Below are 23,982 nucleotides of genomic sequence, written 5' to 3' on the forward strand. Positions count from 1 at the left end.
CCACGCACAACTTTTCCCTGTACCGCGATACGATGGAGTTCGAAAATATGTATAGTTAGATAAAATAATGACATCTGATATAGGGGGCACGAATAATCAAAAAGGTTAGTGAGTGAATTTGGTGCATTTGGTTCCTTTAAGAGTACTGCAAAACATCGAGGTTGCAGGCTATATACATTAATAGAAACCACCCGTTATATATATTTATCATACAATGGGTAGGTTTCTCGGCAGGATAAAGCCAACAGATAAAAACGATATATGTTTGGGTAATATGCGGATAGAGATGCAAATACCAAAGGTCAAGTAGGGACTACTTTCCGTGTTTATAAACAAACAAACAAACAAACAAACAAACCAATTTTATTAAACTCATGAATAGTTGTGGTATCTGACTCGCTTTCGCTCGTAAGATACCACAACTATTCACTCGTTTCATAAAATTGGTATTACACGGGAGCTCGTTTAGTATTATCTGCACTGTAGATATCGCTGCAATGAAATTGCATCACAATGCTTTGCAGACCATCGTGACGTCATTGTTACCATGACGTCACAATCAAATGACATCACTAATTGCTCTGCTACTGAAGCTGCAAGCAGTACTTTTTAAACACTGCTTATTACTGTCAACAAACTGAAAAAGTTGGAAGAATGATGTTGGATGATAAATAAAATCTCACACTTGTTGACAAAAGTGGGAAAAAACCTCGACAAGCTTCAGAGTTTACCCACTTTTATCAACTCGAGTTGATATATTTGATATCAAAAGACACTCGGGTGAGATTCTCTCTCTCACAGAGCAAGACCTGTACATGTGTCGCAATACGTTACATAAGAAATAGCAACTGCAGTGCGACGTTCTTGCGAAATATACACGAATATTCATGAATCACCGTCTCACTGACATTCGAAGTAGGCCGGTCCCCCTTTACCTTGTTTACACAGTCAATGAACTGGTCTGTCTGTTAGAGGTAAAACGGCACTGCGTCAAAACTGCACGAAGCTGAAACGGTAATATCTGTTGAATGTGTATTACGTGTGTTGTCTACGTTGAATGAATGTATGAACAGAAAGACATCTTTTGAATATTGTTAAATAGGCTATAAAGGTTTCATAAATGGTAAAATAGTGTTTGTTTTGCTCACACATATCCAAACATAAATAGATCTAGAGCTGTTTTAGCCAGTGAAATATTTGATCCAAGTTGGTGCTGTTTTGACGCGGTTCCGTTTTAGCCGTCTGTCGTACGTTGAACGTTGTGCAAAAGAATATTTGTTTTGCTTTGACAGCGATATATAAAGGAAGTGACTTTGTGGGATTTTACTCGTCACATCAGCATGGAGATCTTGGGGCTAGTGTACGTCCCGCTGTGTCTCCTGCTTGCTTTAGCGACAGCCGTTCTGTTATACATGTAAGTTGACAGTTGTTCATAATATCCATGTTCTGCGCTTTTTTCAGGTGCCCCAACTTGCCTCAGGTGTCTCAGATGGACATTGACAATCTCACCTGAATGGGTTTTTTTTCCATTAGATCTAATTAACCAGTGTCATGGGTGTTTTCAGTGCAGCAGCTGCTCTGTTGCGACATCTCTCAGGATATGTGATGTCATAGCTGTGCAATTGTCATGTTTGCTCCTCAACAAATGTTGGTATGGGTCCGGCGGAGTAGCCTTATCTAATCAGTTGTTGGAGCGTTGGCTCATCATGCGGAAGGACCGGGATCGAATCCCTCCATGATCCCCCATCGTGATACTCTGTAATTGCAGGTCACTAACGTGATCAGATGGTCAGGCTCGCTGACATGGTTGATGCATGACATCGTATCCCAATTACGTAATTCGATGCTCATGATGTCAATCACTGTATTGTCTGGTCCAGACTTGATTATTTACAGACGGCCGTCATATCGCAAGAATTTTGCAGAGTGTGGCATTAAACCACAAACAAAACAAGAAAAACAGTTCCACATGGAATTAGTTCCAACATGTACCAAGGAAACAGTTTGTCGTTCCATGGGAATAATTCCCCTCGAGACAAATAGTACAAAGGGACATTTTCACTACAGGAACAGATACTGATTTGCCATGTTCACTTCCTGTATGTCTACCTACCACCTTTCATGGTGAACATGGTGAGGGCATTTGAAAGATATTCTGTACTGGCTAGGAACCATGCAGTTATCACTGCATGAGGACCACTTATCACCAACTCCTCGTTATAGCGCACACGTGTTTGCATCTCTTTTCCCTTTTGCTCATAAGAAAGAGAATCATTTACCAAAAAATGATGAACAAAAGTGACTCTTGTGAGGAAATATTGAAAAACACCATATGATCACCTTGCTCAAATACAACTTTAGAATAGACACGCGGGAGGTGACACTTGACTAACTCTTGCGTGAACAAAAATCCAACAACATGATGATGCACATTCAGTTCTGTCGTTGCTTACTATCTGTCTGTCATTTCTTCCCCAAAATGCAATCCTAATATATTTGAGCTATTTTTCCAAAAATTCATAAACCTTGTATATTTTGCGAAATCCATGGTCATAGTGTTAAGGTGATGTGTAAATCAAATTGGGAGAACATTCATTTACGTCAGTTTGCTGACAACATATTGATAAAAGCATTTCTTATTAATTGTAATGAATATGAAAATTGAGTGCGATACTAGAGAAAACAGAAAATTTAATTTGTCTAACTGAAGCGGTGTGCGTGATCATGTGGCACTTGCTAACCTCATAACAATAATACAAAGGGAAATAATCAATAAATAATGTCCTTTGGAAGTTGGGTCAGAGATGAAGCAGATTTTACTGCATTTATTTAAAATGGGTAATATGTGTTTGTAACTTTGACCTTGTAATTTAATGTTAAATGCAACATATATTTGTGCATCTCTCTAGGATGTAAATGAGTAACATGGTTAATGAGTTTGGGTTATATTTCCGCTTTGAAGTAGTTATATCAAGTCCTGTCAGCATGGTCAGCAAAGTAGAGAAAATGCCTAAACTTATGAAAACGCAAAGAGAAAATGTTAAAGACCTTGACCACTTTGATGAAATCCAGAAGAATGGCATGGTGTTGTCAAACCAAGAAACATGATATGGTCCGAGAACAAAGGCTCGATAGTGAGATCTAAGTGATGTATAATTATAATCCCAATGAATCTGCATCTCTTTTCTTTGAGTGTGTTGTTTTTAAATGATATTATTTGATGTAATATAATCTGTTTATCTTGAGAACAGATTCCTATGATCATGTACATCTGATCGAATCCAAATTTTGCCCAGATTGTTATGGGTTTTTCTTCTTGCTTGCTTCTGGGTTTCACCAAAGAGGTCAATGGCCAAGACGTCAATCACTTCAGGATTTGAAATGCTGTGATATAACTGACATACTATTCAAAGCGTCTTTGAACACATCTCATTCACTCACTCATCTTGAGAAAAGATTTGATTTTGAATTGCCGCTTACATCAGGTATAATCAAAATGGTGTCAAATGCTTTTTTAAGATATTGGCTATCAGGTAATTCTTTTATGGCGAAATTTATAAAAATATGGCATTGTGATACAGGGATCTGTATTGCAATACATAATGCGATATATTGGGAGCTATTTACATTTTTTAGGCCAAATTTGTGCAAAAACACCGATTTTTGCAATGATGTCAAATTCAGCATGGTCAGTCGCCATTTTGTTATCAGGATGCAGGGGAGATAACTTGAGAGAAAAATCACTTTCGTATTTCGTATTTTCTCAGTCAATTTTAAAGGGAAACATCAGATGTGAATGAATTATTGTGTAGATTCTTGTTTTAATGATACAAGTAATAACGAAACATGTAACATATTTTGTACCGAATATACTGGAACACACAAACGATACTGTAATATGTATCCTTTGAAGCGTATTGCAGTATATACTGTGACGTCCTATTATCTTGATCCGTGAAGATCTGGGTTAGAATACATCTTCAGCGACCTATACTTGTTTTGAGAGGCGACTATGCTTGTCTTAACAGGAGACTAACAGGAACAGGTGGTCAGGCTCGCTGATTTGGTTGATGCATGTCATCGTATCACAATTGCGTGGATCGATGCTCTTCATGTCAGTTACTGAATTGTCTGGTTCAGACTCAATTGTTCACAGACTGCCGTCATACACCTGGAATATTGCTGAGTGTGGCATTAAACAACAAACAAACAAAGCATAACCGTGATATTTGTTTTACAGATATGCAACCTGGACCTACAGCTACTTCAGGGACCGGGGCATCACAGGACCACCGCCAGCACCCCTTTTTGGACACACCACTGGCGTTGTAGGTTCACATATCATAATTATTACCATTTAATTTCTTATATCAACTTGGATGATGCATGCTTGTGACGGACTGTTGATCAAGATAAGCAATGTCTTTCAAATATTTACACTGTGTACAAGATATATTGTCAACTAAATGACCAAACAAATGTTAGGTCTGTTATTTCAGAAAATGACCATCTATACATGGTATTGAAATAAGCTTATATTGAACTCTCTGGTTCTCATGTGGCCAGTGATGTATATATGCCTTGTCTACAGTGTCCTGCATGTATCGAATGTCTGATATTTCTTGATCAGCTGCTCAATGTCCTCTGGATCGCCCACTTCATGCCTGGAGAGCTGAAGTGAAGGCCTTTAGGGAGGTGGAATTATGCAATGTTCATCACAAATTGTGTACTTACAAAAGACCAATTAACTATGTGCGCCGTGTATTTATTCAGAATGTCTGTAGTTATTGTATGTTGAGTGTAATTGACATATTCGTGAGGCCTGATGCAGTGAACAAAATAATATTAAAACCCAACTAGACAATTGGGCAGGTGACCCGAAAGTGTTTCTCTATCCACTGAAGTTCGTTTCAAGGCGTCAATAGCGGTAATATGACCGTGGTTGCTGTAAATAACAGTGAGTTGTGTGATCTTCTGATCACTTCACATACGATTTCGCCGAAATGAATTGAAACAATGTTGAAAGAAATGTTGAATCAAATTAATAAAATAGATTACAAACATAGGTCCAGAAATATTATGAGCTCTTTTTACAACCAGACAGTGTAAGTACATGATTAATTTGCGTACTCCAGTATGGATTTGTTGACATGGTAACTCCGGTGTTACGTGCTCAGAGTAATGTCTTTGTGTTTGGGAAAAAACCTCTTCAACCCTGTGTATAAGACGACGCCCGTCGGGTGGTCAGACTTGGTTGATGCTTGTCATCTTATCCCAATTGCATGGATCGATGTTCATGATGTCAATCAGTGATTGTCTTGTCCAGACTCTATCTTTTACAGACAGCTGTCATATAGCTGGAATATTGCTGAGTGTGGCATTAAACAACAACAAACATGATTTGTGCTTCATCTGTTATAAAAATCTCCTCAGAAACCATGTACTGGACCACTGAAGCTGGAACTTCATGTATTTGTTGCCAGCAATTATGACAGCTCAATCCAAGTTGCCATCAGCTATATTGAAAACCTATTAAAAGCCATTTAAGTTTCTCAGCCAAGTCAAATTTGGGAGTTAGTAGTAGGACTTAACATGTAGTTTAACCAGAAACTTTTGAGAATTTTTCATACACTTTTGGCCATCAGTATTTAGTATATCAAATGTTTATGTAGAACTTACCGTATTCTGACTTTGAATCAAGGGAGACAACTCTGTGTGTCATATTTATAAACAAATTAGCAGACGGCAAACAAGACCATTGTGGAAATGGCAGCCTTTGAAAAAAGAAAGATTATTTGTGAATTATCCAATTAAGGAATCAGATCAGCACAGGTCATGACAGAGAGATCCGACATTCCCCTATCATCTTCCGTACCATGTTATGAAAAATATTGAGAGTGAGGATGGAATTGTGCACAAAAAGGGAGCAGTTAGGCCATAGAAATTGGCTGTTTGTGACAGAAGGCGACTTGATATGCTGTCGTCTAAAAACAGACACATGAGCATAGAACTATTTGGCATAAAATGATTTAAAGAGGAACAGTTCATGTTTCTAAGGAGACAAAAAGAACACGTTTGCATGAAATGGCTTGTCAGAAATCGCGAGGAATTCCTTCACCACTCCTAAAAGCTGAACAGCAAGAGCGACGTTTGAACTGGTGTTTGGAGCATAGAAATTTCAATTGGGACAATGTTATGTTCTCATGCAGATGAAAGTTTTCCAAACTGCATTAAAATGTGGGCCAAAGGTACAGAAAAACCATTTATTTTTAAAGAACACAAAGGCTTAGAAAGCTGAACCTTTGTTTGCAAGAATCCATGATTCATGTTGACATGAAGTCACTTTATGTTTATCAATTGTTCCTCATTATCATGCAGAAATGTTTCAGCGATGTTGACATTGTAAACCGTTGACTACATACTACATATCCAGGTGAGCTACAATGCTGTGGCGCTATTTTTTTAGGAGAGGTGACAATAAAGTGAAATGCTCAAGAAACATGTTTTTCTTTCTATTTTATCAGAGTTTCTTCCACAAACTCAAAGACTGGAAACGACAATATGGAGATGTATATGGGTAGGTGCATCTCGTACACTTCCAGATTGGACATGTATCTTCATGCTCTGCAGTGGCAGCACCCTGTCCTTGATAGTCATATAAGTCAGAATCAGATGAACCCAATTGGTGACCAAAGTAAATGGGTTCATCTTTTAGAAAAGAAATTATCAACTCACCGATGAACATGGTATAGGCAAGTGAATAGGATGTAATGCTAGTTTCATGTGGGAGGAAAGCCGAATTGATGCAGGTCTTAGATGTTTATCATTTAGGTAAAACCTGTAATCACAGGACTGGTGCAGACAAATCAGGGATCATAATCTGTCTGAATCTGGGATTCAAACTAACCATCGAGAGATCATGGCAGAAAGAAAAATATAATTGTGCCAATAATAATAAATGTCAGTTTTGCAGTCTTTGTTTAAAAGCAGGACATCTTGTACGTTCTTTTTTCTTATACAATGATTTTTCATGTATTTTGTTGTTTCTTGACTATAGGGTATTCATTGGAAGAAAGCCAGCCCTTGTTATATCCGATCTGGACATTCTGAAGGAGGTGTTTGTCAAGAGCTTCAGTACTTTCAGGAACCGGATTGTAAGCAATGTATTCATTTAGTTTATTAATCATATTGTTTCCAAAGAACATAACACTATAATGCATAAACACTGAAGAATTCCTCTTATTCCGATGGCTTGTATTGATTAACTGAAATTATGCTAAATGTGATGTTAAAACCACTCATACATATTACATTTAAGCGTTACACATCCAATGTTAAAGTTTCTGTACATATATTTCCAGAAATTCCTACTCATTCCCTACCCACTGAGTGTGAGTATATTTTTCCTGGAAGATGCCCCCTGGAAGAGGGTGAGAAGCATTATCTCACCCAGTTTCAGCGGTGGCAAACTGAGACGGGTGAGTCACTCTCGTTTTCTTTGTTGGGTATATATATCCCACGTAGAGAGGTTACAATACCAGTAGGTCCCAAGCAATCTGCATGTATGCTTGTAGTTGCTGATATGTTCAATCACTGGTCTTTCTGGTCCAGACTTTAAAATTTATCAGGCTGCCGTTAAACAGCTGGAACATTGCTGTGTATTGCATACAAACTCCTATTGCCATCATTACCATAACACAAGATGCGCAATAAAGCAGTGCTGATGTAAAGGGAAGTAACTGCATACTATATTGGATCACATTGATTATAAGTATTCAGATTTTATATTCTTTTGAAAATGGAAATAAAAACGAAATGTGCGGCAGACTTTATGATATGGGCAGTGTCTGACAACCAAGACTATTCTTTTTAGCCAGACATGCACATCTGACTTTGTAGTAGTAGAAGTATAAAGAAACAACGAGGAATTTGATATTTTGAAAAGAAACTGGGAGCAGGTGATCAAGGGATTTACCGGATGACTCATAATCATGTATCTTTTGCTCATAAAAATTTAAACGGGACTAAAAAACAATTCAGAGTGCATCCACTGGGACAATTTGTATGCAAGTTTAGGAATGAATGCTGTTATTTCATGATTTGGTACCACTTTAAATTAATTTCTGTAGAAATCTGTTAAATAATACCATACAGAGTCGAATGCCTCACGACCTTCCAGTGCTAGCACTTGTAGATTTATTTCATTTGGGTAACAGTCTCTGAGCATGTACGCTTTTCTGGGACCGTTTTTTTAACTAGGGACCCATTGACCTCCAAAATAAATAATTCATATTAATCTCTGCAATGAATATAGTTTTCATGCATGTTGTTAGGTTTCTATGGCAACTGCTCCTTTTACTGAGACAAATATGGCAGTATACTACTCAAAAGAAGTTGAGGAAAACCTGATTCGTTCATGAAGGAATCGGCTGTCCTTAACTTCTTTGGTGTAGTATACTGTAAATCTTGAAATTAACGCGAGCGTGAATTGAATGTGAAAAATGCGAGAGATCTTTTGCTTTGCTGGTTTATATCAACAATAAGACATTTTGGATAGCAGAAATACCAACTTAGACATACGCTGAAAACAAACAACTTTGTCTTACTTACTTATATTGGAGATTTTACGTGCCCTTTCCGACTGCAAGCGTATGTCGCACACGGGCCCGGCCAGGCCATTTAATGTGTTTCCGAAAAGGGAAAAAGTGAATTTGTGGAACCCAGGAGGGGGGCTTTAGGGGTTGCTTATATAGCAATTTTGAAATTTTGAGATTTGGAATGAATGCCAAGAGTGGGTGGAGACGAACTAAGGGAGCTGTGTGTGTTTGGTGGTTGTTAGATTAGGTAGTTTGGGTTTTAATATTTTATTTGGGGTTTAAATGCGACTAATTAGTCCTGTTTTAATTAGGTATATGCCTAAGGCTTTGATTTTTTCTAATTTATTTTGTGGACTAAGGATTGATTCTAGTGTAAGTGCGGTTTTAAGGTTTAGGGTGGTCTGTAGTGTTGTTCGGTGTGTTTGGTAGTGTGTGCAGTGAATGAGTACGTGTTCTGGTGTTTCTTGTTGTTTGCAATGTGGGCAGTTTCCTGTTGTGTGTAGATTAGCTATTTTACAGTGATTATTTAGTTTGGTGTGGCCTGTTTGTAGTTTAGTAATTATTCTGTGTTTTTTTTAGATGGGTGTAGTATTTTTGGTTTAGTTAGTTGTTTTTTTAGTACTTTCCTGATTTGGCTATTTGAGTTTTGGTATATATTTTGCCATTTTTTGTTGATTTTTTGTTAAGTGACACTTTTGATTTCTGATTTTGAGCTGGGTAAGTTTAAGCCTTTTTCTGGGAGTTTAAGGGATAATTTGGCTGTTTTTTCTGCGTTTTCATTTCCAAAGATTCCTACATGGGCGGGGATCCAAATGAACTCTATTTGTTTACCTGCCTTAGTTAAGTTGTTTGAGCTTTTGAGTATTTGATTTATTAGTTTGGGGCGGTTTTTAGTGTTTTTATTTTTGAGGGCTTGTAGTCCACTGAGGGAGTCGGTTAGGATGAGGATTTTTTGGTGTTTTTTTAGATTGCTGATTGTGTAGTGCTGAGGCCATGCCCATGAGTTCGGCCGTAAAAATGGATTGGTTGTTTGGGAGTCGGTAAGATTTGGTGCTTTTGGTTGGTTGTGCGATGTGGACTCCGAAACCTGTGTGTTTTGAGATCGGATCTGAGGATCCGTCTGTGTATATGTGACACCAATTTGGCCAATTTTCATGTATGTATGCTAGTGTGGTGGTTTTAGCGATGTTAGGATCGGTCTGTTTATTTACTGTATCGGCTAGTGTTGTGTCTATTTTTGGTATTTTAAGTTTTGGAGTGAAGATATGGGATGATTTGTTGTTTTGTTAAAGATTATTTATTTTGTGTTCATTTAGGTAATTGGTTATTCTTTGGGATATTGGAGTAAGTAGTGGATTTTTCTGGGCTAGGGCTTGGTTTCTAGGGCTAATATTGTTTTTTATTAAGTTTTCGATTAGAGAGTTTGATTGGGACGCGGCACAGAAGTTTAGGGTAAGTTGTTCCCTACGTAGTTTAAGTGGCATTTCTCCTGTTAAGGCCTGGAGTGAGGTGGAGGAGGTGCCATGTTGAGTTCGTGTGATTACTTTTAGGGCCTGATACTGGATTGAGTCTAGTTTTTTAATGAGAGAGTTGTTTAGGGTGTCGTTAATGACACAACTTTGTATTCCACATCACTATTTATTGAGCAGCACTTGTAACAAGTATATGAACAATGTCATTCAAACACTAATTACATCCTGTGAATCGTCACTGGCTGGGTCAAGACAAGTGTTCTACTCACTTATGTCATCACTGATCACACCTGCAAGTCCAGACAGACGCTACCAACGCAACACGGTGACTTTGTTCTTTGCAACTGCATCAAAGGCCGACACAGGCCAGTGCACATGTATTGATTTTGCGGAAGTACTGTAATCAGCGCTAATAAGCGGTGCTATTTGGTGTGTTGTGTGTGATTGGATTAATGTAAGGTTGGATTGAGGTGAGGATTCTCCTGTAAACCTGACAGAGGACGTTTTCTTTTGATGCTTGAGAGGAGGGGGTGTCGCATTCATATTGAGTCGCATTTTTGGCTAGGGACCAGTGGTCGCATTCTGTTGGAGACGCATTAATTTCACGATTTACGATTGTATATAGTGTTGTACAGAAATGAGTTTTTGCATCTGTTCCAAGATGTGTGCTGCCATCAACGACTGTGGAAAGACTCTGTCCAATAACTTCTCTAAAACCTTTGGGGAAAAGGAAGGGGTGGATGTGAAAGAGTAAGTGTGAACATTTCATTTTATCATAGGTCTTGAAATGGATCCTTAAATTTTAAGAACTTTATATACACGATGACATAAAGTGTTTTACAGAGCTCCAGATAAGCTTTTGGTGATGTGGGTATTTTACCCATGCATTTTAAAATCATTGGGTATCAGTAATTCTATCTGTGTATTCAAATTTCTTTTACCCACTAGTTATTACACTTGTGGGTATTTAAGTTAAATATTTAAAAACACCATTCATCTAGTCCCTGTAAACTGGTGGTGTGTAGGTTCGAGAGCTTTATAGGACTCAAAAATACCACAATATTTCCACAAGAAAGTGTGATGGCAAATGATCATGATGTAACTGTCATCGTGGAGTTTGGCAAGGTTGACGGAATGCCCGTTTATAATTTCAAAATAAGTTGCTGATCTGCTAATCGAACACGCAGGGTTACTTCACAATATTTTGATGATACGCACAAGTTTTATTTTTATAGCGTATCTGTAATATTCGTTGCGTATTTGATAACGCTTGTATTTTATTTTACTGCGTATTTCTGGATTTCTGATGCGTATTTTACCCAGATACGCAGCTTATCTGGAGCTCTGTTTTATTTATTGCAAGTTTTTGTATTCATGGTATTAGAGATTAATCTAGCTATACAGCAGCACTGTTAGATGTGCATATGTTTTTTGCGAAATTACATTCTACCTATAATTGAACTCTCTTGCAAATCCTGGGGATTTGACACGCAAGTAGAGGAACATTATTCGTTTTTATATCAATACTTGTACATGTGTCTTGGTATAATGTGGAGGACACATTGTTTGTAACTACGACTCCCAGTGTTCTCTATTTCAGTGAGTAAACAGTGAAGGCGTGACTAGGGTTTTACATAGCTTTTAGCAGTTTCCTAGTGGTGTCAGGGCAGACAATCCAAGAATGGACATCATACGTTGTACCCATTGTGGAACCCATCTCTGTTTTTTTTTAATTAGGCCTGACAAAATAATAAGAATGAAAAAATAATTTGTTCAGAAAATCCTGGGCATGCTGTATGTCATATATATGTTAGAAAAAGCAAAATCCTTTCAGAGAGCAAACATTGTATGTCTTGTAGCTATTCCCAACTGCTCGATCGTGTGAGATAGTAATCAGAAGTATTCATCAGCGGCAACTAATACCTTTCGGGATTCAGGGCAGAATAGATCATCAGTAATATGCCTGACCCAGATTATTTACAGGTCACCGACATAAAACTGAAACATTGTTGACTGTGGGGTGAATAAGTCTGACCAAAAAACCCTCCAAGTTGTTGTCGCCATGTCAGAAAGCCACAAGTATTGTGTCCCTTCTAGGAGTAGGTGCATGAAATGGAAATACATCACAAAGCATTAATCTTTGATAATCTCTTTCAGATACTTTGGAGCTTACACTATGGATGTCATTTCTCAAACTGTCTTTGGTATAAAGATCGATTCTCAAAATGATTTGAACCACCCTTTTGTCACTCATGCTAAGGCGATATTTTCACTATCAAAAGCAAGAAGGATGTTGCCAATACTAGCAGGTATGTTGCATGCTTCTTTCTACAGCCTTCTCTATGAATTCTACGCTGAATGGATTTGTTAGTCTGATTTGGTTTTATTTTCAGGCAATATGCTGACACTGAAAAGAAACTATACCACACTATATATCAAGCTTAAAGGAGAAGTAGTCTAAATGTGGGATTAAATCATTTACAGAGCATACTAGAACAAGTATCTGGAAAAAAACCATGCTTATGTCAAAATATGTTAAAAACCTATTCGTATTCCTGAAATTTCCGAGAGTTAATGAGCAGAGTTGTCATCACGTGACCTGACGTCATAGTGAAGAGATTACTTGACGACGTTCACTGTTTCTGTAAAGTGTTCAGTTACTGACTCACTTGTGTATATACGAACTTGTTCTCGTCGCTATATGGCTGAAATAATGCTGATGCGACATTAAATTTTAACTCATCCATGGCATCACAAGACAATGACACTGATGAAGGACCTTACACGTATTCGTCCACATGGGGGTAAGCTGTCAGTGTCTCAACACAATATTGTTGAGATATAAGTCACTCTGGTTGGATGGAATTGAAATGATAACAGTCAGCTTCACATATGTACCACATTGACTTCAAGATACACCCACACACAACGGCTTGTATTTGGCTTCATTCTTCCATGAGTGCATGTATTAAGTCATGGCTATTTCTGAAAGGGTTGGATCTTGTTCTAATCTCACCATTAGAGGTCGTTCAATTGGTCAAGAGTCAGGAGAGTGAGCTGACCAAGGCAAAACGCTGACCCCAATCATTATTCGTCATCTCTGAGTGGTAGGTCTCCTTGCCGTGATATAAACAGTTATTATTGAAACCCAGCTAGCTTTCCTCTTGTGCAGGTTTGGTTCCTCCACTTGAACGGATCCTACTGAAGATGGGAATAGGACTATTTCCTCAAAACGTTATCAACTTTTTTCAGACGACTGTCATCGAAATTATGAAACAGCGACAGAATGACACAAAGGAACAGCAAGAGGTTAGATATTCCTGTTGAATGATGTGCAAACTTTTGTAAGAATCAGCTAAACGGATTCATTCAGTTTGCACATCAGTTTTTCGATTCATACCTCACTGAACCTAAAAACAATCCTCAGTCAATCTGTACAATTAAATTTGACAACGAAAACATGTGTTTTCTACAAAAGTTGAACCAACAACAGTTTTATTTATGAAAGCAGACAAAAATGATGAGATTGATAAACATTCCAGGAATACATACTGTGGTGTGACATGAATCAGGTGATTGTTTAATTTATGCACATAACTTGACACGCCCACAAAGTCAGTAGCCAATCAATGGAGAGTATGATCAAAATTTTATAGGACCTGTCAATCAAGGGATGAGGCGAGAAGAACAGCAACAGTCAGACTGTAACAAACCGGAACAAATTTGTCTGGGAGAAGGTGGCTGTTTCCTGTTTGAATGTTTCTGTTTTTAGATTATTACCATCCGGTGATATTATTCGAGAAACGGTAGCTAATTGTGATTCAGTCTACTATAAGGCACCCATGTGGCATCCGAATTCGTATCATGTAGATTATCCATTAAATTAACCTAGGTGAGATACAAAACATTATGATGAAGAAAATGCTAAGAGTACAAAACTAACTAACCTAACCCAATAAGATTTTATCTTGCACATTTAAGTAAAAGCGACAAAACCCATTCCATCTGCGAATGTTTTTTCAAATGAATTATTTGTTGAAAATTATACCAGAAAATTTCTTTCGTTAATAGCAGAGAAATGACTTTCTGCAACTCTTGATGGATGCTGAGATTGAGGACGATGCAGATGAAAATATTGCCACAGCCAGTGGTCAGATCTCGGAAAAACATACAGTGAGACGTGAGTACAGACACTCTCATGAATGAGTTGAGCACTTTGAACAGTAGGTCAGTCATGTGGCTGGTAGTGACTTGGTTGATTGGGTGCCATCTTACACCAATGGCGTGGGACGTCACTCATGACATAAATCACTGGTTTGGTTGATCCAGATTATTCACTGGCTGCCGTCAAGATTATATCTGGAATGCAGCCCAGTGTGGTGTTGGACAACAAATACTTATATAACATAACCTTGTTTCTGTATTCTATTATAATTATTAAGATAGCTACACGATAAAACACAAAGAACAATGAACAACAAAGCATGGTTTATTTCAGGATAAAACTTTTAATTTCTTGAGATTCGAAAATGTGCTTGAAACTTGATGACGTCGTAAATTGGACGATGGGCATACTACTCCTACTTGTCGTTTATTTCTTAAGTAAAAAATGACTTTTACAGGTCTAACAACAGATGAAATAGTTGGCCAAGGGATAATTTTCTTCATTGCTGGCTACGAAACAACTGCGTCGACATTGGCCTTTGTGTCACACAGTCTCGCCGTGAACCCAGATGTACAGGAGAAGGCGTATAATGAAATCAAAGCAATGCTTGGAAATGTCAGTAGAAATTCTTGGGTGCATTGTTGTAATAATTTTTGTGTCCGTGTCCTCGTACGCTGAAGGCGTGGATTGTTGCTCACAATACCGATAACTGAATTGTTTGGTTCTGACATGTGTTCAGGCTGCCATTGTATAGAAGGAATATTGCAGAGTGCAGCGTTAACAACATACAAACTTATTATGTACTCACCACCAAAAGAAACGTGAACCACATATATATAGAGAGAGGTTTGTACGTTAAGAAGAGATGTTTCCAATGCGTACCACTCAATGACAAGACTAACAATCAAGTGTTATCACATTGTCTTTATTCTTATCACGATATGCTGCACATGATTTCCAAACTTTCCAACACGCTAATCCTGCACACTTATCCTGCATCTCGAGTCATGTATCGATGACATCGCATGTGATGCATTCATGAGCATCGTATGTTCGTTTTTGCATGGAACCAATCTAATATCTCATGAATATGAGTAATTCTTCATATAATCACCAACATGTGTGGTATTTGTGTTTCTTTTGGCGGTGAGTATGTAATATGAGGCACACATGCGTGCCTGAGTGATTAACACAAAGCAGTCTATTGTCATTGTATGATAAGAAGATAATTGTAAATGAGGCGACTATGCTTGTTGTAAAAGGCGACTAGGATCGGGTGGTCAGGCACGCTGACTTGGTTGATGCATGTTATTGTATCCCAGTTGTGTAGATCGATGCGAATGATATTAATCACTGGATTGTCTTGTCCAGACTAGATAATTTACAGACGGCTGTCATGTTGCAGGAATATTACTGAGTGCTGTGTTAAACAACAAACAAACAAATGAACCAATTGTGTGTCATTCACTAATTTCCATCTTTTCTGAAAAGCCCTGACATCCAAATCCAAAGTTCCAAATCCCATTTCTGTGGTATTGTTTTAATAGTTCAATAACTCCTCTTGTATACAGACAGACAGATTAGACAGGAATACTCTCATAGAGTCAGACGGATCACTGTTGTTGGACTTGCTTTAACAATCCGTTGATTTGTTCTTTCGAATTTGTGGGGGCTTGGGGAATTTGTCATCTTCTGATGAGAAAAAGAACAGGTTATATACCTGTCATAAGTCAACGTTCAAGTATGGGGATCAGGATCGTTTTGTCTGAGATTGTTTTGTGGAACCATGAGGCAAGATGACCGGTATATTTATTCAGGAACAGACGTCTTTGTGTTAAAATAAGTTCTGCTTGCAGCACTTGATAAAACTACATCAGTCAGTCAGTAGTAGACATTGTCCTTATTCTTTTCCCCAGGAGGAACCCAACTATGACAACATAGGGAAACTGAAGTATCTGGACAACGTCATCACCGAGACACTCAGACTCTACCCCCCAGGTCTTGTGTAAGATTACAGTCATAGTAACATTGTGTCGTAAGACATGACTAACCTGCTCATGCTATTAACCCCTGGTTTGTACATGTGTGGTCCATGTTACTGATGTTTCTGGTCAACTGGTGAACCTCCATCATACTAGTTGCTGCATCTTTAAAGGAGTTAGCAAGAGGCAGGATAGGGGTGCGTTAAAGATTTTATAAAAAAGTAAATTCATAAGTATCAAACAGAGTGTTGCGGACATCCATACAAAATTAATACCAAAAATGAAAAAGTGATCTCTGCATCCATACAAAATTAATACCAAAAATGAATTGATAATTTCTGCACAATTTCATATGTTATGCAAAATGCGTTGGTCAAGTGACTACAGGGTATTTTTGGTTCTGGTACAATTTTGTGTATTACATGACAAAGTCAAAGCCATATGTTAAGGAGTTTGTTGGCAAAGGAAACAGTTGCGCCTGATGAAATAGTCACAGTCTAAATGTTCTCCATCTTTGATCTGTACCACTACTGCATATACATGTACTTGAAAAATCTTGTAAAAACACATGTCAGATAACAATAACTTGAGTATTGGACATATTATTTGTCATGTTGAACAACTTTGAGGGCATATGAACAAGAGGTATTCTTGATTCTGTGTTTCAGGTTAAGTCGCAGAGCTTCAGATACTATTCAGATCAAAGACTTAACAATCACTAAGGGACAAATTGTCTTTGTCCCAGTGTTTGCCATGCAAAGAGACCCCCAGCTCTTCAAGGATCCAGATTCCTTCAAACCAGAAAGGTAACTCTATCTACCAGGTGTATCTGATGATATGACTCTATGATAATAATAATAATGATGATGATGATGATGATGATGAATATAGTTGACTGATGGTCTCAAATATTATTTCTCATAAATTAATTTTCAGACATGATGAAAAGTCCAATCCACTGTCCTTCCTGGCTTTCGGATATGGTCCTAGAATGTGTATTGGGATGCGGCTAGCGCTGGTGGAGGCAAAGATTGCCCTGATTCATCTTCTGAGAACTACAAAGCTGGAACCTATGCCAGACACACAGGTATGATTCCTCATTGTCATTGTAACCTCAGTCATCTTCATCCTCCCGCTTCACCCTGATTGTGTGTCTAGGTTTGTCAGCATTATACCCATGCTCGTGGGCCAGTGTAAACGTCGACCTGCATCACTTCAGGCTTTCCTCCCATTTCAAGCTGTCACGTCGTGGTACAACTCGAACACTGTTCAAAGCAGTAAACCCATCTCCATAACTATATTTCACTGAATTGTGAAATTTCTAATATTTTCTGATATTTGCTCCAGACTTGGGGCTGAATATCAGCCTCTGAGCAGGCATAGAAAAAACCCTGCCTGACATTTGTGAAACATCCATTTTGTAGGGTTTAATTTAAAGGGAATATGCAGTAATGCTGTTGTCATCTGTGCAGACGTAACTGATTGTCTGGTCCTGACTCGATTATTTACAGACCGCCATTCTATAGCTGGAATATTACTGAGAGCAGCGTTAAAAGACGAACAAACGAACAAATTATATGAATATCTGCCAAAAGTGATATTGAGCAGCAAATCTCCGCTGCACATCCATGTTCTTATCTAAAGCCATTTGTATGTTTTTCGCTCTTTTTTTGTAAGTAAGGTGATCCTAGTTTCTATTAGGGTTTGAACAATACGCTGCCAGAAGACCCAACTGGTGCAATACGTAACACGGCGCGATTTCGGGTTATAGACTGGGTGCACCACATACTTAACTGAAGGGTGGTGGGGTAGCCTAGTGGTTAAAGTGTTTGCTCATCAGGTTGAAGACCTGGGTTCGATTCCCGACATTGGTACAATGTGTAAAACCCAGTTCTGGTGTCCCCTGCTGTGATTTTGCTAGAATATTGTTAAAAGGGGCATAAAACCGTACTCATTCACTCATTTACATACGTTACTGGAAAATTAAGACAAAACGACCTGATCTGAGGCAATGTTAGTTAACTCATTATACTACATATTGAGTGAGTGAGTGAGTTGGGTTTAACGCCACTTTTAACAGTATTCCAGTTATATCATGGCGTGTCAGCTTAATGTGGGAGGAAAGCCCGAAGTGATGGAGGTCTCAGACATTTACCACTTCAGTGAAACCCACAAGCACGGGAATGGTACTGACAAACCTAGAAACATAATCGGGGCGAACTGGGATTCGAACCCACAATCATAGGTTTCTGGCGTGCCCAAGGGACGCAACTCTGCACAGCGAATCACGGCGCCTTAGACGACTGGGCCACCCGTGCCCTCACATATTGTTTAAGATTACACTGACAGTGACTGGGACAAGTACAATTGCACTTCAACATTACTGTATTATATGATCATAATCACCTCATAATGATAATCATGCTACAGTTAACATACAGTACATGAACACAACTGCTTCGTTATATAGTAGCCAATATCATCCCTCACTTTGTGCAGATCGAAAATTGTACGTAGTAACTTTTACTCTTCGTATAGCTAAAACCTGAGGATGTCTGTGACAACGTCCCACTACGTGATGGATGTTCTGGGTTAGATCTAGGCTTCCACATTGTCTGTTGCATATCGGTATAAGTATGATCAGCTGATTTTGTCATGTTTTGACATTTGTCAACTTTGATCACCTTGGGCACTGTGTCCCATTTCACATTTTTTTAATGGAAAAAGGAAGACGGTATCAACTGTTTTCTTTCGACAACTTTAAATTATAATGCTCTACTATTGTATGATCTTCTGTGTAATGTATTTATGGTGGAAATTATCAAGAAATGGCCATAAGGCCATAAACTCATTATATGCAGACTGCAGCTTTGTTCTGTAGCCTATGGAAACTTGACTACATGTATTTTTGGCTTTCTTTTTCTAGCTTCGAGAGGAAACCGTGTAATATGATTGGTCGTCATTTTCCATTTTTCTTAGGGGAATTAATGTGTGTGTAAAATAAAGATGAAGAGGGATTTGATTAACTAACAGGTATACAGTGAAGATTGGCATTCTGTAGTGTACATAAACAGGTTGTTAGCATAACTGCATGCAAAATTAATGCAATTTTAATTAATAAATTTCAATTTGTTTAGATTTTGAATACATGGTGTAAATATGATAAATTTGAAGCAACTGATATTTATTAGCCTGTGTGTGGAGTAGTTACCGACTGCACTCAGTGCTGTCTGCTTATAAACTTCGGCTGTCCAAGCTGATTTTAACCTGCACCAGTACAGTCTTGTCAATGGAAAATCACATCCTTTGTAATATACAAATATATTTGTTTGCATTTGCTTTAGACAAATATCTTATTATTTCCTAAACTGTTCAAAGAATCATGCTATTTTTTATCAACATTGACATTTAATGGACATTCAGTACCTGAAAGTTTTGTTGGAGGATTTTTACATAAGCCTTCCCTGGGGGTATTAATATTGTAATGCAAAGTCCTCTCCGGACTATTATGACACATGACCTCAATGAAAATATGTTGTTCCACATGTGTAATATGTTCTGTCAGAAGGGTCAACTACACAACTAGTACATCGACAAAGGGACATCAGACCCCTGTTGTTGTACAGCAGACTTTCAGACAGACATGTGGTGACATGACTTTTGGGACATTCCACATTCACTCTGAAGGAATAGATCATATAACTATTCAACAGTCTTCAAGCCAGGTGGGCCGGTGGGGTAGCCTCGTGGTTAATGTGTTTGCTGGTTATGTCCAGGGCCTGGGTTCGATTCCCCACATGGGTACAATGTGTGAGGCCCGTTTCTGATGTCTCTTGCTGTGATATTGCTGGAATATTGCTAATAAAGAGGCATAAAACCGAACACTCGCTCACTCGCTCACTCACTCACTCACTCACTCACTCACTCACTCACTCACTCACTCACTCACTCACTCACTCACTCACATACTCGAGAGGCCATAACTGCACCAGCATCAAGACTGTCCTGTTCTTATCATCATGTTCCTGATACGCCTCCAGGGCACAGTCCTAACGGTGGTGATGAATAGCAGCTTTTGTCAATGACATTCAGCATAATACACTCACTACTTTCATACTGTTCTTTGTTTACAGGAAGTATTGACGTTTAAGGTGGCCAACGTTCTTCAAACAGAAAAGGACATCAGACTGAAATTATCTCCCAGGTGCTAAGCAAGGTGAAGAGGCACCAGCAGCTCATGTAATGATAATATCAAAGGGAAAAAGCCTATTGGATAACTTACAAAACTATATCTCTATGAAGAGTCCATGTTTGTTTGTTGAAGAGTCCATGTTTGTTTGTTGTTTAACGCCACACTAAGCAATATTACAGCTATTTGATGGCGGTCTGTAAATAATTGAGTCTGGATCAAACAATCCAGTGATTAACATCATGAGTATCGATCTGTGGAATGGTGAGACGATGACATGTATCAACAAAGTCAGCGAGCATGTCAACCTGATCCTGTTAGTCACATCTGAGCGACAAGCATAGTCGCCTTTTACAACAAGCATTGGTTGCTGAAGACCAATTCTACCCCAGATCTTGAACAATTCTTCGTCATACAGAAGTGTTAAATCAGTAGATTATCTGTTACTCAATGTTTTTCAATGGTTTTCAAGTTGGGAAATATCTGCTTTCTGTGATTTGACACAATCATGTTTCTATCATGTTTCTATCATGCTGTAATGTGCTCCCTTCCAAATTGAAACTATAAGTTAAAGCAGGAATCTATATGCCAAAGAATTCAGTGTGAAACCAACAAACAAAGAAATGTAACACAACTAACAATTGTATTATAAAAGTAACTAGGTTTACAAATCAATGCAAATTACTGCATAGTAATTACAATGGCAGTACACAATAGAGTTGCAGTACAAAATTCAGTGGCAATACAATTACAATTGCAGTATAGCATATGATAGCAGTGGTAATAGCAATAAAGTCTAATAATATTCACCTAGCAGCAACAGTGGTCAAAGCTTCCAAAATAGGCCTAGGCTGGATATCCAGGGTGAAAATGTGACCTTCACACAACCACTGGTCTTGATGTAATGTGAGATGAGAGAGGCATGCACTTACCCACTTATATAGTCTAAATCCCTTCTAGAAGGTTCCACACCATGCTGGATTAGTCTGTAGCTGTTCTAGTATAGAAAATTAGTGACTTCCACAGCACTGCTTATATTTGATAGCAATACATTCCTGACAACTAATGATTGTTAAAACACAGAAACAATGTAATACAATAACAACATTGTTTAACAATAAATGGCACTGCCATATAAAAATATTCTCGGCATGTAATTTTAACTATTGCAGTGGTTATTTTTCTCATCCTGCCTTGACCATATGATGATAGTGTATGTTTGTTGATACAGAGTATGTTGACTGTGTCATAGCGATTGCTTTGATAAATCGAGAATATTGGCCAGGTATTTTTCTGATTTGGCAAGTATAATACCTATTTTTTTATTTCTATCATGATATTCAGGTGCTTATCCAGGACTTTAAAAAGGGGGGTTCCACTTGGGCCATTTGTATCTTCCACCAAAAAATCACAAACACAATACGTAAACCATTATTAGTTTTATTTTAACAATCAAATCAACATGTTATCATCGTAGGCAATGCGCATACAAAATGTCAACAGATGTAAACAAGGGGTGGTGGCAACCTTCAGAGCAACCCCTCTGGATCCGCCACTGATGTTTATGATATGGAAACACAAGGGTAATAATCTCATTATCATTTAACTAAAAATAATCAATATGTACCAATGCATAATATGTATAGAATAACACCAGGCCTTGTGTTGTCACATCAGAACATGGTGGTGCAGGCATCGACCCACACAGTTCAGGGCGACACACCAAAACAACCTACCAACCAATACAATTATATTGTGCACAACAATTATTTCTGCTCGGAAATTATTGTGCACTTTGATATGTATTGGGGTAAAACAAAAGTTACACCTCATATAATCTTTCAAACTCAAACTAATGTTCATGAAATGAAAATACCACTTTCAGAAAGAACAAACAGTAATGCTGAACAAAATTTATAATTGAAGGTTTTATATATTTGTTTGAAATTTTTAAATTGTAAAATCTTTAGAAAGTCTGTTGGGTTATTCTTTTGCCAAACTACACACCACTTTGTATCTGGAAAGAAGATGTGATATTGTTTGTACTTATATGTGTCTATAAATTCCAAAGATGGATTAATGACAGTAGCTGTTGTCTTTGAAATGTGCATATTCTTGTGTCAGTGTACTGTATTTTAGGATGTGATCTCAGTAGATTGTGCCTACTTAATATCAACATTACTGTGAAATTTGTGATTTTGTAACATGTTCACCTTTCATATGTCCATATTTTCTTAATAAACTCAATTATCTTTACCTCTTTAGTTTCTGTGATCACAAAGAAAATGTGTAGCAATCACACTTACACTTTTGCCATATTAAATCAATATATATACAGAATAATTTAAAATTTATGTGTATTAACTCTTATTTTGATTGAGTATAATCATGATAATCTTATTCCAAATTTAGCAATATTCTATCAATATCATGGCGCGGACGACAGAAATGAGCTTCACACATTGTACCCATCATGTCCATGTCCACTAGGCTGGCTCACCGCCAACTTTAAAGCGTTCGCTTGTCATGCAGAAAACCCGGATTCGATTCCTGACATGGGTACAATGTGTGAAGCCCATTTCTGGTGTCCCCCGCCGTGATATTGCTGGAATACTGCTAAAAGCGGCGTAAAACCATACTCACTCACTGGCTCACCGCCAACCCACACCCACCCGCGCCCGCTAAACCCTGACCAAGCCCCTCCTGACTTTTAGGGGGGCCTGGTGACACATGCTGACACATTCATCTGAGGCACCGGATGTCACTGTGCTGAGTTGTGTCCCTTGGGCACCTTTGATCATGGGTTCGAATCCTGGTTTGCCCCCCGATTATATTTCTAGGTTTGTCAGCACCAACACATGCTTGTGAGTTTCACCAAAGTGGTAGACATTCGGGACCTGGATCACTTCCGGCTTTCCTCCCACATGAAGTTGACAGATGTGATGTAATTGCAATACTGTTAAAAGCAGCATTAAACCAAACTCACTCACTCATTAATGATATGCCATACCATCTCATAACATGTCCATACATTACTCTGTTGTTGACATAGAAAATTGAGAATAGTAAGCGCATGTTCACAGCAATATATGCTTAAGCAAAATCAAGTAATTAAGCAAGTAAGTAATCAATCAGCCAATGATTGTATGAGCCACGATCCAGGTCATCGGGATACAGCTGTCAGGGCACCACAGGCAGTTAGTCCCATACTGACACCTTTAGTTTCAGTAGCCTGTTGTGAAAATATAGGTTACCATCAACTCTTAGATAGGTATTTAGAAGGTGTAAGGACGTGAAGGTCGGTATTGATAACAACTTTCACTCATAAGGCGAATGAATTGGAATGGAGTAGCCCTGAAACGTTGATCATAAATGTATGTATGAAAGTATAGATTACGAGGTATCCCTGTTGTGTGGTACCTATCTGTCTTCGAGGGATTCCTCTTTTATGTATATGTTAGGCCATATATTTGTTTATTGGTTTTCGAGACTGACCGACACTCGCCTCACTCACTCACCTCACTCACTGAAAGACTCGAGCGTATAACTTCTTTGATAGGCATTTAGAAATTGGAGT

At 38.2% G+C, this 23,982-nt stretch overlaps 1 protein-coding gene across 1 annotated transcript; it reads left to right on the forward strand.

The window, feature by feature from the left end:
* The first annotated feature begins 1,221 nt into the window (after positions 1-1,221).
* On the forward strand, positions 1,222-22,661 carry LOC124143013 (cytochrome P450 3A29-like). The gene is made up of 14 exons (XM_046511793.2): positions 1,222-1,414; positions 4,241-4,328; positions 6,525-6,577; positions 7,058-7,154; positions 7,362-7,478; positions 10,731-10,819; positions 12,227-12,378; positions 13,242-13,378; positions 14,141-14,249; positions 14,692-14,849; positions 16,151-16,239; positions 16,885-17,022; positions 17,153-17,303; positions 20,350-22,661. Exons 1-14 carry the CDS (start codon positions 1,341-1,343, stop codon positions 20,425-20,427), a joined length of 1,530 nt encoding a protein of 509 aa, XP_046367749.2. The 5' UTR covers positions 1,222-1,340; the 3' UTR covers positions 20,428-22,661.
* The last annotated feature ends 1,321 nt before the right edge of the window (positions 22,662-23,982 follow it).

This window comes from Haliotis rufescens, unplaced genomic scaffold (genome assembly GCF_023055435.1).
Source record: "Haliotis rufescens isolate VD_foot unplaced genomic scaffold, xgHalRufe1.0.p SCAF_4, whole genome shotgun sequence".
In the NCBI taxonomy this organism is placed as follows: Eukaryota; Metazoa; Mollusca; class Gastropoda; order Lepetellida; family Haliotidae; genus Haliotis; species Haliotis rufescens.

Bases quoted from the DNA above. Each gene is read 5' to 3' on its own strand.
- LOC124143013 (XM_046511793.2), top strand. From the start codon at position 1,341: ATGGAGATCTTGGGGCTAGTGTACGTCCCGCTGTGTCTCCTGCTTGCT. The intron at 7,155-7,361 runs GTAAGCAATGTA...ATATATTTCCAG, and splicing joins GTACTTTCAGGAACCGGATT to AAATTCCTACTCATTCCCTA. The intron at 16,240-16,884 runs GTAAGATTACAG...TCTGTGTTTCAG, and splicing joins CTCTACCCCCCAGGTCTTGT to GTTAAGTCGCAGAGCTTCAG.